Source organism: Hemiscyllium ocellatum, chromosome 31, assembly GCF_020745735.1.
Source record: "Hemiscyllium ocellatum isolate sHemOce1 chromosome 31, sHemOce1.pat.X.cur, whole genome shotgun sequence".
Classification (NCBI taxonomy): domain Eukaryota; kingdom Metazoa; phylum Chordata; class Chondrichthyes; order Orectolobiformes; family Hemiscylliidae; genus Hemiscyllium; species Hemiscyllium ocellatum.
The window spans coordinates 46,196,907-46,212,634 of NC_083431.1; the positions used below are offsets into that span (position 1 = coordinate 46,196,907).

Below are 15,728 nucleotides of genomic sequence, written 5' to 3' on the forward strand. Positions count from 1 at the left end.
TTTATCACCCTTCCTTCACAGTCACTAGGTCACAATCCTGGAATTCCCTCTCTGAGGGCATTGTGGGTCAACCCCCAGCAGGTAAGCTGTAGCGGTTCATGAAGACAGCTTGCCACTACCTTCTCAAGGTAGTTGGTTGATGAAGGGCTTATGCTCGAAACGTCGAATTCTCTATTCCTGAGATGCTGCCTAACCTGCTGTGCTTTGACCAGCAACACATTTGCAACTACCTTCTCAAGGGGCAATTAGGGATGGGCAATGGTGAGGTCCACATTCCATGAGCTAATATGAAGAAGCCCATCAGGAATCACTAACTAACCTCCCTGTGAAGCTCTAAAAATGAGTTCCCTCAGGAACAGGCAATGGCCTTTCCAGCTTGAACTCATCACCTGAGCCCTTTATTAAGCAAACCCAGGGCTGGATCTGCAGAACTGAGGGTCCCAGGCTGGGACTAGCCAATATATGCCATGAATAGTGACTCTGTTGTTCACCAATAAATGATGTTCTTTCCCAGTCAGGCCTCCCGAGTCACTACGTAAGAGCAAAAGGAACTCTTGAAGAGTGATATCCAGAAAAGGAAATGTTGGGATTTCAGCCATTTTGATCAGAGCTGGAAAATTACAGTGATCTTTTCTATTGAGGAACGTGAAGAGGGGTTGGCCAGGGTGTAGGTGAATGATGGGATGACCCAGAATGATGCAGACAGTTTACAGTGTGTGTGTACGGATGCCACAAGACAGTTGAACATGGGATAGCAGGACAGCAGATCTCTTGGGCAGAGTAGCATAGCAGCTTATTGCACATACAATATTTCCTTTTAGTGAAGTTGATGGAATTGAGTATTGGGAAGGGAGATATACAGGCAATTAATGAGAGGCAGATTACTCTGAATCCACACCCAGGTCACCTCCACCCACCTTGCATTCTGACTTAATTTGAGCCTTCCCCATCCCTCTCAGCTCAATGGTTGATGTTTTCAGTGAGTTTCATACCAAGTACGGTCAAAGGGGGAATTGAGAGATAGATGGTGATAGGGGGCATAATTTTAAGATGATTGGAGGGAGGTTTAGGGGAGATGTCAGAGGTCGGTTCTTTACACAGAGAGTGTTGGGTGTGTGGAATGCACTGCCAGTGGTGGTAGGAGAGTCAGAGACATTAGGGACATTTAAGTGACTCTTGGATAAGGCACATGGTTGATAGTAAAGTGAAGGACATGTTGGCTAGCTTGATGTTAGAGTAGGCTAAAAGGTTGGCACAACATGAGGGCTGAAGGGCCTGTACTGTGCTGTACTGTTCTATGTTCTTACTGTGCCATGGCTATGGTTCAGTTACAGGTTTGAATGATTTTAGAAAGTGTCGTGGACTGTGTGAGATGAGTGCTCCAGGCTCTGTAAGGCAGTAGGAAACCTCATGGCAATATTTCCCTTTCCTTTACTGAGGGGATTTGATTTTGCAGGTGACGGAACCTCACCAGTACCTGACCAATGTCAGCATCTGGATGGTGAATGCCAGCAGCACAAGCAATTCCGATCTTCATCTACCTCCAAATATACCTAGATTCTTGTCCCTATCTCTGGCCCAGGAGGCCTGGGTTCAAGCTCTACCTGCTTCAGCCTCCACATCTGAACAAAAACCGAAAGAGCAGTGGATGCTGTAAATCAGAAACAGAGGAAGGGTCACTGGACCTGAACCGTTAACTAGGAATTCTCTTCACAGATGCTGCCAGACCTGCTGAGCTTTTCCGGCAACTTCTGTTTTTGTTCCGCATCTAAACAGACTGATTGAAAATATCGACAATAGAGTCAGAGAGTTATACAGCAAGGAAACAGACCCTTTGGTCCAAATCATCCATGCTGACTAGATATCTTATATTAATCCAGCCTCATTTATCAGCACTTGGCCCATATCCCTCTAACCTCTTCCTATTCATATTCTCATCCAAATGCCTTTTAAATGTTGTAATTATACCAGCCTCCACCACTTCCTCTGGTGGCTCATTCCATACAGGTACCACCCACTGTGTGAAAAAGTTGTCCCTTAGGTCCCTTTAAAATCTTTCTCCTTCCACTTTAAACCAATGCCCTCTAGTCTTGGACTCCCCTACGTGAGGGAAAAAACCATAGCTATACATCCTATCCATGCCCCTCATGATTGTATAAACCTCTATAAGGTCACCCCTCAGTCTCCACAGCTCCAGGCAAATCAGCCCCAGCCTATTCAGCCTTTCCCCATAGCTCAAACCTTCCAACCCCAGCAACATCCTTGTGAATCTTTTCTGCATCCTTTCAAGTTTGACAACATCTTTCCTATAGCAGGGAGACCAGACCTGAACGCAGTATTCCAAAAGTGGCCTCAACAATATCCTGTACAGCCAAATCAACTCCTACACTCAATGCACTGACCAATAAAGGCGAGCGTACCAAATGCTACCTTTTATTTCAGCATGGGTCACTGGATCCATATCTACCCCTCTCTCCTCTCACTGACTGAGGCTAGTTACAGTACACCCAATGCTTCATGTCCCAGGTTCCCAGCCTGAACGTCCTCAACCCGAGAACTGAGCTTCTGCCTGAGCTGGTCTAAATATCGCAGTTTTATCCAGAATGCTGCCTTTATAGTGTATGCTAATAGCCTAGGCAACAAGAGTAATTAGACCAGGACAATTGAGAAATAGGACTGTGGGATATAATTATGCAAATTGGACAAATGTCAACCCCACTGTTTCATAAGACATGACATAAACTATTGACAATCTAAAGAGTTGAGGTAAAAATTATCAGTTGCTATTGCCTTTCAAACCAATATTAATTTATAATGAAATACAGAGAATGCTGGTAAAACTCACAGGTCTGGCAGCATCTGTGGAGAGAGTTAATGTTTCAAAACCAGCGTGAACATCTTTTGATGTGACCTTATGGAAGTTTATAAAATTGTGGTGGTGAATGGCTGGTGTCTTTTCCTGAGGGTGGAGGATTTCAAGGTCAGGGGGCATATTTTTGAGGTGAGAGGAGAAAGATTAAAAAAAAGACTTGGGCACAGATTTTTTTTACACAGGGAGTGATTTATGTGTGGAATATACTTCCAGAGGAAGTGGTGGATCTGAGTACAGTTGCAACGTTTAAAAGACATTTAGGTAAGTCCATGAATAGGAAATGTTTGGACGGATATGGGCCAAGCGCAGGCAGGTGGGACTAGTTCAGTTTAGGATTATGATTGGACCAGAGGATCTGTATCTGTGCTGCATGACTCTATAGATTAGGTTCCCTACAGTGTGGAAACAGGTCCTTCGGCCCAACAAGTCCACACCGACCCTCCGAAGAGCAACCCATCCAGACCCATTCCCCTACATTTACCCCTGACAAATGCACCTAACACTACTTGCAATTTAGCATGACCAATTCACCTAATCTGCACACCTTTGGAGGAAACCGGAGCACCCGGAGAAAATCCACGCAGATACTGGGAGAACGTGCAAATTCCACACAGAAAGTTGCCCAAGGTGGGAAATCATCCCAGGTCCCTGGTGCTGTGAGGCAGCAGTGCCAACCACTGAACCACTGTGCCACCCCAACTGCCAGACCTGCTGAGTTTTTCCAACATTCCCTGTCTATTCCAGATTTCAAGCATCCACAGTAATATGCTCGTAAAAGACTTATGATGGTATAGAAAGCCTGTGCATGTTAATTGATCTCTAGCAGGTCAGAGCTCTCTATGAAACACATATCATTTAAAAATGCTTTATAAAGAAACTTTCACTGACCCCAAATACAGAATAGGAAGATCCCACACTCTCTATTCAACTTGCCCCTTGATCACCCAACAACCACTTGCTGCAGGAGATTGCAGTTTGTGATCAGGACTGGGATCCACAGTGATCTTTAACCCAGTGGTTCAGACACTGATTCTGGCACGCTCTCTATCGATGAGAAAGCAGCACAGACACTAATTTGCATGCATGCCGTGTCTTCAGCAAGGTAAAATGTGCCAGAATATTTCAGAGGAACCTTCATACAATGTTAGCTTCATACGCAGCATAAGGAAAGATGGCAGGGGAGGGTAAACATGGGCGGAGTTTAGTGAAGGATGAGGCAGTGAGGCTATTGAAAAGAGAGGTGGCACAGATGAGAAGGGCTGAGTGGTCTCCGATGCTGTGTCTGTTCTATTTTTCCATAACATTTGTGGGTGGCATGGTGGCACAGTGGTTAGCATTGCTGCCTCACAGCGCCAGAGACCCGGGTTCAATTCCTGACTCAGGTGACTGACTGTGTGGAGTTTGCACGTTCTCCCCGTGTCTGCATGGGTTTCCTCCGGGTGCTCCGGTTTCCTCCCACAGTCCAAAGATGCGCAGGTCAGGTGAATTGGCCATGCTGAATTGCCCGTGGTGTTAGGTAAAGAGGTATATATAGGGGAATGGGTGGGTTGCACTTCAGCGGGTCGGTGTGGACTTGTTGGGCCACACTTGTTTCCACACTATAAGTAATCTAATCTAATCTAACATGGCAAATGTGCCGTGCTCGAGGTGAACAAATGATTTGGGGCCTTTGTTGTCAAAGTCTCCATTGTTCGGGTTGGCATAGTAGCTCAGTAGTTAGTGCTGCTGCCTCACAGTGCTAGGGACCCAGGTTTGATTCCTATCTTAGGTGATTTTCTGTGTGGAGTTTGCGCATTCTATTAGTGTCTGTATGAGTTTGCTCCGGTTTCCTCCCACAGTCCAAAGGTGTGTAGGTTGGGTGTATTGGCCATGTTAAATTGCCCATAGTGTTCAGGGATGTGTAGGTTAGGTATATTAGGTAGGAGGGAATGGGTGGGTTACTCTTTGGAGGGTTGGTGGGCCAAAGGGCCTGTTTCCACACTGTAGGGATTCTAGGTCTTCTTCATCACATCATTATGTTTGATGACCAGTAATTGATAGAGATCAATTGCTTTGTCCAGTTAATAATTGTATTATCATTGTGACAGTAGGGGTGAAATCTGCTTTCCCCTCTCAATTCTCAGCTCCAATGTTACTCATGGAGCTCACAGTTCACAGACCTTTTGTGTCAGTGTAGCAGCTCATCTTCAACCAAGAGTAACAAGATCAGTTCTCATTCAGGAAGGGTGTTGTCTTTGCACGCTCCTGTCTGGTAGTCAGGAAGAAACATCAGGGTTTGGGATAGCTGGCAGGAAAAGATTAATTATGATCTGCTTAAGACAGTAACGGAGATAGCTCTGAGAAAGATGTAAATGCAGTTTTCCTGTTTATGGTGTCAGAGAGAGCAGAGCTTGTTTAATCACAAACTGTAACATATGATAGTTAACCACTCCTCACCAAGAGATAGTATAAAAACCTGGACAAAGGACCAGAGATCCTTTATAAATATTTTAATAATATCACTATAGATGAACACCTTGTAGTGTATTACTGTCGGGGCCAGATCTGCCTTATAACACTGGGGTACTGTATTGATGGGAGCAACTGTATAACTAGCCTGTAGTTGAGTACACATCTACTCCTGTGTTGTGGCGAATGTAGCTTTAGTGTGAAAAGGACTTCCTTGTATGGTAATACAATACGGTGGCTCAGTGGTTAGCAGTGCTGCCTCACAGCGCCAGGGACCTGAGTTCGATTCCAGCTTCGGGGGACTGTCTGTGTGGAGTTTGCACATTCCTCCTGTGTCTGTGTGGGTTTCCTCCAGTTTCCTCCCACAATCCAAAATGTGCAGGCTAGGTGGATTGGCTAGATTGCCCATAAGGTTCATGGATGTGCAGGTTGGATGGATTAGCCATGGGAAAAGCAGTATTATAGGGAAGCGGGGGATGGATTAGTGTGGACTCAATGGGCTGAATGGCCTGTTTCCACACTGTAGGGGTCTATAATGCAGTACTATAATGGGATCTTCCTCTTCTTCTTTGGTAGTACCTCAGGGCCAGGGATGACTCTCAGCTACTCCAGTGTTGTGGGTCCTGAAGTGACTAAATAATCAGATACTGCTCCCATCCTCCCTCCCCGGCAGAGGCAGGGGGGTGTTTGCTAAATTGTGTGTGTGTGGGGAATGAATCCCTACAGTGTGGAAACAGGGTCTTCGGCCCAACAAGTCCACACTGACCCTCCAAAGAGTAACCTGCCCAGACCCATTCCCCTTACTAATGCACCCAGCCTACACCTCCCTGAACACTATCGGCAATTTAGCATGGCCACTTCATCTAACCTGCACATCTTTGTGATTGTGGGAGGAAACCCACGCAGACACAAGGAGAGTGTGCAAACTCCACATGGACAGTTCCCCAAGCATGGAATGGAACCCGGGTCCCTGGCAGTGTGAGACAGCAGTGCTCGCCACTGAGCGACTGTGCCGCCTCACAGATGATTTGCATATCATACACTCCTTCTGCTGTTTGCACTTGGTCTTCATCTGGGTCTGGCAGAGGCATTCAAAATGGTTGCTCGTCATTCTTCATCATTTTATATGGCCTTGGGCAAGAGATTTCCTTGAGTTAGTGGATATGATGGATTTCTTGTGAGAGTTTTGAGGACAGAGTTTTGAGTTTTGAAGTATTCTGTCAATCTGGTAACCAGCTGGTTGGAGCTCAGAGTAGAGAGTTTGTTTTGGGGTATTTGTGTCCATTATGGAGATGATGCTGCCCACTAACATGATTAATTGTTCATAACTGATGCTGAGACAATGGGGAGGTTGCTCTGGGTGAACACACTGATATTGAAGCATCGCTCCTCTGGTGGGTTTCAGGACTTTATGGAGGCTTTACTGGTGATACCCTTTGAAGGACTTGACATCTTTCTTGTACAGTGTCCATGTTTGTTACCCATACAGAAGGTAACATGGTGTCCTGTGGACAATGAGCTTGCTGCTGGGATTAAGGTCTTTGTTATCACACACACTATTCCTCAGATGGTCAGAAGTTGCACTGGAGGCCATGTTGGATTTCATCGTTGGTGCCTGTCCACACTAGAGGTGCTTGTCCATACTGAGGTATGGGAATTGGTCCAGTGAGTCTCTATGGGTCTTGATAATTGGCTGATGGTTAATAACAGCAGCATCAGGCTGGTAGAGGACCTTTGTCACCTACCGGTTTAGTCTAAGACCTGCTGTCTCACGTGCCTCTGTGAATGTGTCGATGATGGTCTAGAGCTCAGGCTCCGAGTGGACACACACAACACGGGTCATCCACACTCTGTAGCTCGAAGATGAAGGTTGGGTCGGTCTTGGTTCAGTACTGGAGGTGACGCCGGTTCAATGGTTTCCTGCTCATCCTGTAGAGAAGCTCCACTCCAGTGGGAATCTCCATGGAGATGGGGGCGGAGTGTTACCGTGAGGAGGATGGGGGCGGAGCGTTGGTGCACTGATGCAGTCTGTGACCCCACTATTGGGTCAGTGGTGGATCTGTTGGTGAGGAAAAGGGCTGGCGTGCTGTCACACAGCTGGAAGAGGATGGTGACGGATTTCTGCGGGCAGCTACATTTAAGCCAAAGGTCAAAGAAAGCCTTGTGTAGAGTTTGCAGGTTCTCTCTACATTTCTCTTGATCTTCACAGCAATAAAAGGTCCATGTCCATTGTGCGTGCCAATGCACTGGGTCCACATTGTGTCTCCAATAGGAGCTCTTCAGCCATTGATAGAAGGTGATTGAGGAGGATCTATTATTGGTGAGTACAAGTCTGTCTGTGCCCGCATAAGAAGAGGGTACGATGCACAACTCATTGATCAGCAGTTCCAACATGCCACCGTGAGAAACTGTAGTGACGTCCTCAGGAGCCAGACATGTGGCGCAACCGACAGGGTACCCTTCGTTGTCCAGTAATTGCCAGGAGCCAAAAAAACTACGCCATATTCTTCGCAGCCTGCAACACATTATCAATGAGGATGAGCACCTCGCCCAGACCTTCCGCACACCTCCATTTCTCATCTTTAAATATCCACCAAACCTCAAACAGACCATTGTTCACAGCAAACTGCCCAGCTTTTAGGATAACACGATCCAACCTTACCAGGGTACACGCTGCAAGACGTGTCAGAGTGTGGACATGGATACCACCATTACACGTGAGGACACCACCCACCGTGTAAGCGGTAGGTAGTCACGTGACTTGGTTAGCGCTGTCTATCTCATACGATGCAGGCAAGGATACCCTGAGGAATTGTACATTGGCGAGACCAAGCAGACGCTACGACAATGGATGAATGGACACTGCGCCACAATCACCAGACAGGGGTGTTCTCTCCCAGTTGGGGGAACGCTTCAGCGGTCCGGGATATTCGGCCTCAGGTCTTCAGATGACCATCCTCCAAGGCAGACTTCGGGCCAGGCAGCAACGCAGAGTGGCCAAGTAGCCAAGTTCGCTACCCATGTGGATGGTCTCAACTGGGACCTTTGGGTTCATGTCACACTACCCCCTCTCACACACACGCATGTTTACATACCCATGCACTCACACAGACCCTCTCTCATACACACACACATACATCCCCCACACTCACATCCATGCACACACCCTCTCACAGGCTTATCCCCATCACACTCACACACACACTTTACCAAGCTTGCACACATGCAAACACACACTCACACGCGCAATCTTTCTCTCTCTCCCTCCACCCTCCCCCGCTCACATCCTTCAAGCGCGCGCGCACACACACACACGCATATAAGTCTATGGGGTGCATTTGTATTTGCAGAATTATGTTTGCAGATACATTCTATTTTGCTCAAAAATGCATAATCTGCGGGCACTCAATGCAGGCAGTCAATCCATGTAATATTTTGTAAATTCCACTTTGGAAATAGAACCAGTCTGACTCAAGATTGGGATACAGACACACTCTAACCTCACACCTTTAAGGCATTGTCTGAGCTGAGATGTCACCTTTTTTTTCAGAAAACCTTACATTATCTTGAGAATGTAACTTAAAAGAAGCTCTGGGATTTACATATTAATGAAGCGAAACCTGTAATCCATGCTAAAAGATGGAAGACTTAATAACAATCTAGGTTTGTTCAATATATCATTTTACTTGCATGACACTGTGACTTTTTGCTATAAACTCTGTGTCTTCTGGTCCTGCCTCACAACCACATGATGAAGGAGCAGCGCTCCGAAAGCTAGTGCTTCCAAATAAACCTGCTGGAGTATAACCTGGAGTTGTGTGATCTTTAACTTTCTGTTCTTATACAGCACCAATCCAAAGAATAAATCAGATTTATGGGAGCAGTTCTGCAGGTTAACACAAGGGGGAGTTGCATAACATTGGTCAGGGGAGGGACGAATCTGATCCTTCCTCTTGCCCTTTCCAGAAGACCCGGATTGCCCACACCCTCCAGGAGCTTTTCCTGTTTCAGTACCACCCTCAGTTTTGGGTGTCAGACAGAAAACCGTGGATCGAAGTCCCACTGTAGAGACTTGAGCCACAGAATCTGGGGAAGTGCTGTAATATCAATGATGCTGTGCTCAGATGAGATATTAGATGGAGCCCTAGCTACCCTTTTTGGTGGTCAGATCCCATCTCACTGCTTTGGTTATATGGTCCCTCTTGTGGCACAGTGGTAATGTCTGTATCTCTGAGCCAGGAGACCCAGGTTTGAGTCTCAACTGCTCCAGAGGTGTATACATTCCTGAACAGGTTGATTAAACAATATTTACAAGTAAAGGTAGCGGCATTCAGTCCCTCAAGCCTGTCCCACCATTTGTTAAGACCATGGCTAGTCTGTTTTTGATTTAAATTCCACATTTCCATTCATAATTTTTGATTCCTTACCTGACAAGAATTGACCAGCCTCTATCTTGAAATATTCGTTGAGCCCTGTCTCCACAACCTTCTGAAGAGATTTCCTGTGAGAGAACGGATTTTCCTTCTCAGTCTCTGCTCTCAAAGGATAATTACAGTACAGAAATGAAAATGTGTTGCTGGAAAAGCGCAGCAGGTCAGGCAGCATCCAAGGAACAGGAAATTCAACATTTCGGGCATAAGCCCTTCATCAGGGCTTAATTACAGTACACCCAATACTTCATATCCCAGGTCCCCAGCCTGAACGGCCTCAACCCGAGAACTGAGCTTCTGCCTGAGCTGGTCTAAGTATCACAGTTTTATCCAGAATGCTGCCTTTATAGTGTATGCTAATAGCCTAGGCAACAAGAGTAATTAGACCAGGACAATTGAGAAATAGGACTGTGGGATATAATTATGCAAATTGGACATGTCAATACTGTCAACCCCACCGTTTCATAAGACATGACATAAACTATTGACAATCTAAAGGGCTGAGGTAAAAATTATCAGTTGCTATTCCCTTTCAAACCAATATTGATTTATAACGAAATACATACAGAGGATGCTGGAGAAACTCGCAGGTCTGGCCACATCTGTGGAGAGAGAAGCAGAGTTAATGTTTCAAATCCAGCTTGAACATCTTTTGATGTGACCTTATAGAAGTTTATAAAATTGTGGTGGTGAATGGCTGGTGTCTTTTCCCGAGGGTGGGGGATTTCAAGATCGGGGGCATATTTTTGAGGTGAGAGGAGAAAGATGAAAAAAAAAGACTTGGGCACAGATTTGGTTCATGTGTGGATGAAGTTCCAGGGGAAGTGATGGATGTGGGTACAATTATATTTAAAGACATTTGGTTAGGTAAATGAATATGCAATGTTTGGGAGGGTATAGACCAAGCCAGGCAGGTGGGATTAGTTTAGTTTGGGAATGTGGTTGATGTGAACTGGTTGGACCGAAGGGTCTGTTTCCGTGCTGCACGACTCGATGACTCATACCATGACTGGATCACAAAGAATTCTTTATTGGCTGTCAAGAACTTTGGGATAGGGCAGAGGGGAGGTGCTCTGAGATCACTGCAGGTCATTTTTTCTCGACCCGCTGCCTGTGCGTTGTCTCCTGAGCTTTGGAGGCAGCTTGGATCTGACTGCTGACCCTGTTCCAATTTGCAGATGTGTTAATGTTTGAGACCGAGGACCTGGTGCTGAGGAAAAACAAGAAGAACGTTGTGCTGTGCCTGCTGGAGGTGGCGAGGAGAGCCTCCAAATTTGGGATGTTGGCCCCGGTCCTCATTCAGATGGAGGAACAGATCGAGGAAGAGATCAGGGAGGAGATGGATTTGCCATCGGAGACCATCCCTCCGAGACCCAAACCACAGAAGGAGCTGTGTGATTTCAGAAACTTGGATGAAATGGTGAGTACACCCATGACTGCACTCTCTCGTTGACCTACACTGAGCCACACATATTCTTCATAATACCCAGTCATGGAACAAGAGACCATCCTGCCCATTGTATCTGTACTAACCCTTTGAAAGAACTATCTGATTAGTCTACCACTTTGGGCAGCACGGTGACTCAGTGGTTAGTACAGCTGCCTCACAGTGCCAGGGACCCGGGTTCGATTCCTGCCTTGGGCGACTGTGTGGAGTTTGCACATTCTCCCAGTGTCAGCGTGTGTTTCCTCTGGGTTCTCCGCTTTCCTCCCACAGTCCAAAGGTGTGCATTTTAGGTAGATTGGTCATGCTAAATTGCCCATAGTGTTCAGGGATGTGTAGCTTAGGTGTATTAGTCAGGGGTAAATGTAAGGTAGGGGGAATTGGCCTGGGTGGTTTACTCTTCGGAGGGACAGTGTGGACTTGTTGGGCCAAATGGCCTGTTTCCACACTGTAGGGAATCTATTTTCTAACATATCTCTCCAGGTATGAGGAACTTAGTTATAAGGTTAGATTGGAAATACCAGGACTGTGCTTCCGGAGGACAAAAACTGTGAGACGGGGCATGGACAGAGTAAATAGACAAGATCTTTTCCCTGGGGTCGGGGAGTCCAGAACTAGAGGGCTTAGGTTTAGGGTGAGAGGGGAAAGATATAAAAGGGACTAAAGGGCAACTTTTTCACACGGAGGATGGTATGTGTATGGAATGAGCTGCCAGAGGATGTGGTGGAGGCTGGTAAACTTACAACATTTAAGAGGCATTTGGATGGGTATATGAATATGAAGGGTTTGGAGGGATATGGGCCGGGTGCTGGCAGGTGGGACTAGATTGGGTTGGGATATCTGGTCAGCATGGACAAGTTGGACCGAAGGGTCTACTTCCATGCTGTACATCTCTATGACTCTAAGACTCTTTGTTTGAGGTGTTCAAAGTCATAAAGAGTCTGTAAAGAGGATATAGGGAGAATATTGTCGGGAGAATCAAGAACCAGTGGATATGGTTGAGAGGAATGGAAAAAGAATCAAAGATATGATGGGCAAAATGTTATTTTCATTCAGCAAGTGGTTAGGATTGGAAAGGCACTGCCTGAAACTGTGGTGAAGACAGATTGAAGGGTGGTTTTCAAAAGGAAGAGAAATAATTTGATGGGCTGTAGCAACAAGTCAGGGCATTCAGATCAATGAGTTGTTCTGACAGAGAACAGGACAGGTCAAATGGCCTTCTGATGCTCTGTGACCATTCTTTAATTCCATGATTAGATGTTTAACCTTTTCTGTCCTAAGAGTAACCACAGGCTCACCAATTATTCCACACAACCCGGGTTCATCATTCCGCGTGCCATTTTTTTGGATTACATTCCCTACAGTGTAGAAACAGGTGCTTCAGCCCAACCAGTCCACGCTGACCCTCCGAAGAGTAACCCACCCAGACCCATTTCCTCTGGCTAATGGACCGAAAACTATGGTTAATTTACCATGGTCAATTGACCGGACCTGTATACGTTTGGACTGTGGGAGAACACCCGGAAGAAACCCACGCAGACTCGGGGAAAGTGTGCAAACTCCACACAGACAGTCACCCAAAGCTGGAATCGAGCCTGGGATCCTGGCTCTGTGAGGCAGCAGTGCTAAACACTGTACCACCATGTCACCTGTTCTTTAATTAGAGAGAGTATCCTGAAGGTGGGAGATTGGATATCAAACAGCAGAGATAGGGAGATTCTAGTCCATGGTTGGGACTGTGTCAGCTTAGCTGTAGAGATACTGTGATAGGTCTGTGTTAGTTTAGCTGTGGTGATGCTGTGATGGGTCTATGTTGGGTCAGCTGTGGGAATGCTGTGATGGGTCTGTGTTAGGTTAGCTGTGACGATACTGTGATGGGTCTGTGGTAGATTTGCTGTGGCGATGCTGTGATTGGTCTGTGTGAGGGTATCAATCCAGATATGGTTGAGAGGAATGGAAAAAGAATCAAAGATGTGATGGGCAAAATGTTATTTTCATTCAGCAAGTGGTTAGGATTGGAAAGGCACTGCCTGAAACTGTGGTGAAGACAGATTGAAGGGTGGTTTTCAAAAGGAAGAGAAATAATTTGATGGGCTGTAGCAACAAGTCAGGGCATTCAGATCAATGAGTTGTTCTGACAGAGAACAGGACAGGTCAAATGGCCTTCTGATGCTCTGTGACCATTCTTTAATTCCATGATTAGATGTTTAACCTTTAGGTGCTAGGTTAGTAGTGGAGATAATGTGATGTTTCTGTAAGATGTTAGCTGTAGCGATGCTGTGATGGGTCTGTGTGAGGTTAACTATGCCGATACTGTGATGGGTCTGTGCTAGATTTGCTGTGGTGATACTGTGATGGGACTGTGCTAGATTTGCTGTGGCGATGCTATGACTGGTCTGTGTACGGTTAGCTGTGGAAATAATGTGATGCTTCTGTGTTAGATTAGCTGTAGAGGAACGTTATTGGTCTGTGTTATGTTAGCCGTAATGGGTCTGTGTTAGTTTAGCTGTGGCGATGCTGTGATGGGTCTATGTTAGGTTAGCCGTTGAGATACTGTGATGGGTCTGTGTTTGGTTAGCTGTGGAGATACTGTGATGGGTCTCTGTTAGATTATCTGTGCAATGTTGTGATTGGTCTGTGTTAGGTTAGCTCTTGCAATAATGTGATAGGTCTGTGTTTGGTTGGACTTGGGGATTCGAACTGAACTGCTGTGCACTTCCAGCACCACGAATCCATAACCTGTGTTAGGTTCGCTGTGGCGATGGTGTGATGGGTCTGTGTAAGGTTAGCTGTGGTGATTAGGTGATGGGTCTGTGTAAGGTTAGCTGTGGCGATAACATGATGGGTCTGTGTTAGGTTTCCAGCATCTGCAGTCATTGTTTTTACCGTGGGGATATTATGATGGGTCTGTGTTAGGTTAGATGTGGCAATGGTGTGAGGGGTCTGTGTTAGGTTAGCTACGACGATACTGTGATGGGCCGGTGTTAGGTTAGCTGTGGCGATGCTGTAATGGATCTGTGTTAGGGTTAGCTGGCGAGATACTGGGATGGGTCTGTGTTAGGTTAGCTGTGGGAATGCAGTGATTGATCTGTGTTAGGTTTGCTGTGGTGAAGCAGATTAGTCTGTGTTAGGTTAGCTGTGGCGATATTGTGATAGGTCTGATTAAGGTTAGCTGCGGTGATATTGTGATGGGTCTGTGTTAGGTTAGCTGTGGCGATGCTGTGATTGGTCAGTGTTAGGTTAGCTGTGGCGATACTGTGATGGGTCTGTGTTAGGTTAGCTGTGGCGATACTGTGATGGGTCTGTGTTAGGTTAGCTGCGGTGATATTGTGATGGGTCTGTGTTAGGTTCGCTGTGGCGATGGTGTGATGGGTCTGTGTTAGGTTAGCTGTGGCGATACTGTGATGGGTCTGTGTTAGGTTAGCTGTGGCGATTCTGTGATGGGTCTGTGTTAGGTTCGCTGTGGCGATGGTGTGATGGGTCTGTGTAAGGTTAGCTGTGGTGATTATGTGATGGGTCTGTGTAAGGTTAGCTGTGGTGATATTGTGATGGGACAGTGTTAGGTTAGCTGTGGCGATACTGTGATGGGTCTGTGTTAGGTTAGCTGTGGTGATATTGTGATGGGACAGTGTTAGGTTAGCTGTGGCGATGCTGTGATGGGTCAGTGTTAGGTTAGCTGTGCCGATACTGTGATGGGTCTGTGTTAGGTTAGCTGCGGTGATATTGTGATGGGTCTGTGTTAGGTTAGCTGTGGCGATGCTGTGATGGGTCAGTGTTAGGTTAGCTGTGGTGATACTGTGATGGGTCTGTGTTAGGTTAGCTGTGGTGATTATGTGATGGGTCTGTGTAAGGTTAGCTGTGGTGATATTGTGATGGGTCAGTGTTAGGTTAGCTGTGGTGATTAGGTGATGGGTCTGTGTAAGGTTAGCTGTGGCGATAACATGATGGGTCTGTGTTAGGTTTCCAGCATCTGCAGTCATTGTTTTTACCGTGGGGATATTATGATGGGTCTGTGTTAGGTTAGATGTGGCAATGGTGTGAGGGGTCTGTGTTAGGTTAGCTACGACGATACTGTGATGGGCCGGTGTTAGGTTAGCTGTGGCGATGCTGTAATGGATCTGTGTTAGGGTTAGCTGGCGAGATACTGGGATGGGTCTGTGTTAGGTTAGCTGTGGGAATGCAGTGATTGATCTGTGTTAGGTTTGCTGTGGTGAAGCAGATTAGTCTGTGTTAGGTTAGCTGTGGCGATATTGTGATAGGTCTGATTAAGGTTAGCTGCGGTGATATTGTGATGGGTCTGTGTTAGGTTAGCTGTGGCGATGCTGTGATTGGTCAGTGTTAGGTTAGCTGTGGCGATACTGTGATGGGTCTGTGTTAGGTTAGCTGTGGCGATACTGTGATGGGTCTGTGTTAGGTTAGCTGCGGTGATATTGTGATGGGTCTGTGTAAGGTTCGCTGTGGCGATGGTGTGATGGGTCTGTGTTAGGTTAGCTGTGGCGATACTGTGATGGGTCTGTGTTAGGTTAGCTGTGGC

General features: G+C 46.4%; 1 protein-coding gene across 1 annotated transcript in view; it reads left to right on the forward strand.

Annotated features, from left to right (window-relative positions):
• The window catches only part of LOC132830362 (GAS2-like protein 2A), a 102,230-nt gene that overhangs the window by 19,649 nt on the left and 66,853 nt on the right, over positions 1-15,728 (forward strand). Inside the window, exon 2 of the mRNA XM_060848009.1 lies at positions 10,929-11,170. Within this exon, the coding sequence (XP_060703992.1) occupies positions 10,929-11,170 (242 nt within the window). The remainder of the gene's footprint in view (positions 1-10,928; positions 11,171-15,728) is intronic.